Source organism: Nyctereutes procyonoides, unplaced genomic scaffold, assembly GCF_905146905.1.
Source record: "Nyctereutes procyonoides isolate TBG_1078 unplaced genomic scaffold, NYPRO_anot_genome, whole genome shotgun sequence".
Classification (NCBI taxonomy): Eukaryota; Metazoa; Chordata; class Mammalia; order Carnivora; family Canidae; genus Nyctereutes; species Nyctereutes procyonoides.
This window is the reverse complement of record NW_026575076.1, coordinates 46,436-49,394: the sequence shown is the minus strand read 5'-3', so window position 1 is coordinate 49,394 and position 2,959 is coordinate 46,436. Positions and strand designations below refer to the sequence as shown.

The window sequence follows — 2,959 nt, the reverse complement described above, 5'->3', positions numbered from 1 at the left end:
TTTCCTCCTATCTACTTTTTAGACTTTGAGCGTACTTGTGTTAATTCTGTATTTGCTGACAAAAGTCACCACTGAAACCATCTAGTCCTGATCTTTTTTTTGTTAGAAATGTTTTTTGACTTCTGATTCGTTCTGTTATATGTCTGCTCAGATTATATATTTCTCCTTGAGTCAGTTATGTTTTATTTTACAAAAGAAAATTTTTTTATAAATTTATTTTTTATGGATATGGATGTCCCTATATATTTTAACTGAAACCCTCATTCCTGACTTTTCTATCCTATTGTCTCTCAATATCTCACTTTAAATATTTTCTACTGATCTGTATTCTAGTTCACAATTTTCTCTTTAGAAATTTCTACTCTATGAAGTACATTCATTGAGTTCCTAATTTTAGCCACTGTACTTCCAAAAAGTTACATATTAGTCTCTTCATTGTTTCTTCATTTGGCTATAATTCTTAGTCTGAACTTTTCCTTTACACATAATAACTTTAGAGTTGGTGTGTCAACTCCACATCTAGAACCTCTTTGAGTTCTCCTATGTTCTCCTATTTGAGTTCTCCTATTTGAGTTCTCCTATTGTTTCTGAATTTTTAATTGATATTGCAGGAACTCCTCAATTTTAAAATTCTGTGTGGCAGTATTGACACAAAACATTTATAGATATACAATGGAATATTCCTCAGCCATTAGAAATGACAAATATCTCCCATATGTGTGGGAGATATCAGAAAGGGACACAGAACATAAAGACTTCTAACTCTGGGAAATGAACTAGGGGTGGTGGAAGGGGAGGAGGGCGGGGGGTGGGGGTGAATGGGTGACGGGCACGGAGGGGGACACTTGACGGGATGAGCACTGGGTGTTATTCTGTATGTTGGTAAATTGAACACCAATAGAAATTAATTTATAAAAAAATAAATAAAAAAAAAAGAAATGACAAATATCCACCATTTGCCTCAACGTGGATGGAACTGGAGGGTATTATGCTGAGTGAAGTAAGTCAATTGGAGAAGGACAAACATTATATGTTCTCATTCATTTAGGGAATATAAATAATAGTGAAAGAGAATATAAGGGAAGGGAGAAGAAATGTGTGGGTAATATCAGAAAGGGAGATAGAACATAAAGACTCCTAACTCGGGAAAACGAACTAGGGGTGGTGGAAGGGGAGGAGGGAGGGGGGTGGGGGTGAATGTGTGACGGGCACGGAGGGGGGCACCTGACGGGATGAGCACTGGGTACTATTCTGTATGCTGGCAAATTGAACACCAATAAAAAATAAATTTATTATAAAAAACATTTATAGATAACACCTGTGGTCTAGGATGATGTGTCTTCCTCTTGAGATATGCCTATTTTTGCAACGTGTCTGAGGCGCTAGCACTCAGTTCACATCTTAATACACTTTTAGGGATTGAAATGGTCAGGAGCTGAGCTGCATACCTACTTCTGATTTATCTCACTCCTATGGTGCATCTAGCATTGTCCCTAGTAACCAACCACTGCAACAGGAGTTCCACACAACAGTCAAACCCTCACTGATAACCACCTGCCCTCACAGATTCTTCTGCAAAATGGGCTTATGTAACAAGGAGAAATAAGCTCTCAGTAATGAAATCCTAAGGCCTATGTGTTCATCTTGAAATTTTTAAAATAATTCTTCACTAACCCATTAACTCCCTTTTACCTTCAGATTTTGGTTTTGTTATCTTTTCTAAATTATCTTCAGCAGAAGTTTAGCTTGACCTACTTAATCTGCTAATACTGGAGGTGTAATTCCCGTGGTGAGGACCGAGGCTCATGCCATCCCACAGTAATGGAAACCTCTCCATGGCCTACTTTCAAGATTTTGTGCTGGAAGGATTTGGAGGTGGCCTTGAGACCCAGGCCCTGCTCTTTGCTGTGTTCCTGGCCCTGTACATGGTGACTGTCCTGGGTAACCTCCTCATGATCATCGTTATCACCCTGGATGCCCGACTGCACTCCCCAATGTACTTCTTCCTCAAGAACCTCTCCTTCCTAGACTTGTGTTACTCATCTGTGATCACCCCAAATGCACTAGCCAACTTCTTCTCATCATCAAAGATCATCACCTTTGCTGGATGTGCCACCCAGTTTTTCTTTTTCTCCCTGCTGGCCACAACAGAAGGCTTCCTCCTGGGAGTTATGGCCTACGACCGCTTCATGGCCATCTGTAGCCCATTGCACTACCCCAGCACCATGTGCCAGTCTGCCTGCACTCGCCTGGTGCTGGGCGCCTACTGTGGAGGCTGCCTCAACTCTGTTGTGCAGACCAGCTTCACATTCCACCTCCCATTCTGCAGCTCCAACCGCATCAACCACTTCTTCTGTGACGTGCCCCCCCTGCTCCAGATCGCCTGTGGTAACACGGCCATCAATGAACTTCTCTTGTTTGGCATTTGTGGGTTCATGATTGTGGGTTTGGCATTTGTGATTCTCATCTCCTATGGCTACATCACAGTGACCATCCTGAGGATGAGCTCAGGAGCTGGGAGACGCAAAGTCTTCTCCACCTGTGGCTCCCACATGACTGTAGTGACTCTCTTTTTTGGGACTCTCTTTGTCATGTATGCCCAGCCAGGAGCAATTGAATCCATGGAGCAGGGCAAGGTGGTCTCTGTCTTCTACACGCTGGTCATCCCAATGCTCAATCCCCTCATCTACAGTCTGCGAAACAAGGATGTGAAGGAGGCTGTGCAGAGGCTGGGCCAGAAACACATAACCATGTAATGAAGTGTGTCCCGAATACTTGATGGAGTATATGGAGGTTTCCCCAGTGGGGTGTAGGAGTTATTATTTAGCAGACATAAACCTCTGTCAACAAGAGGAAACGCTTTAGCAATGAGCTGTACATGTACCTACAATCAATAATGATATACTGTGCCCTTAAAAATATTAAGCTGTAGATCTCAGGTTCAGTGCCCTTTTCAGAA

General features: G+C 42.2%; 1 protein-coding gene across 1 annotated transcript; it reads left to right on the top strand.

The window, feature by feature from the left end:
* Positions 1-1,805: 1,805 nt before the first annotated feature.
* Positions 1,806-2,756, top strand: LOC129514408 (olfactory receptor 12-like). Its single transcript, XM_055332963.1, has one exon. It carries the CDS (start codon positions 1,806-1,808, stop codon positions 2,754-2,756), a length of 951 nt encoding a protein of 316 aa, XP_055188938.1.
* Positions 2,757-2,959: the final 203 nt, after the last annotated feature.

What these genes read in the sequence shown, in the direction of transcription:
- LOC129514408 (XM_055332963.1), top strand. Translation starts at nt 1,806, where the DNA reads ATGCCATCCCACAGTAATGGAAACCTCTCCATGGCCTACTTTCAAGAT.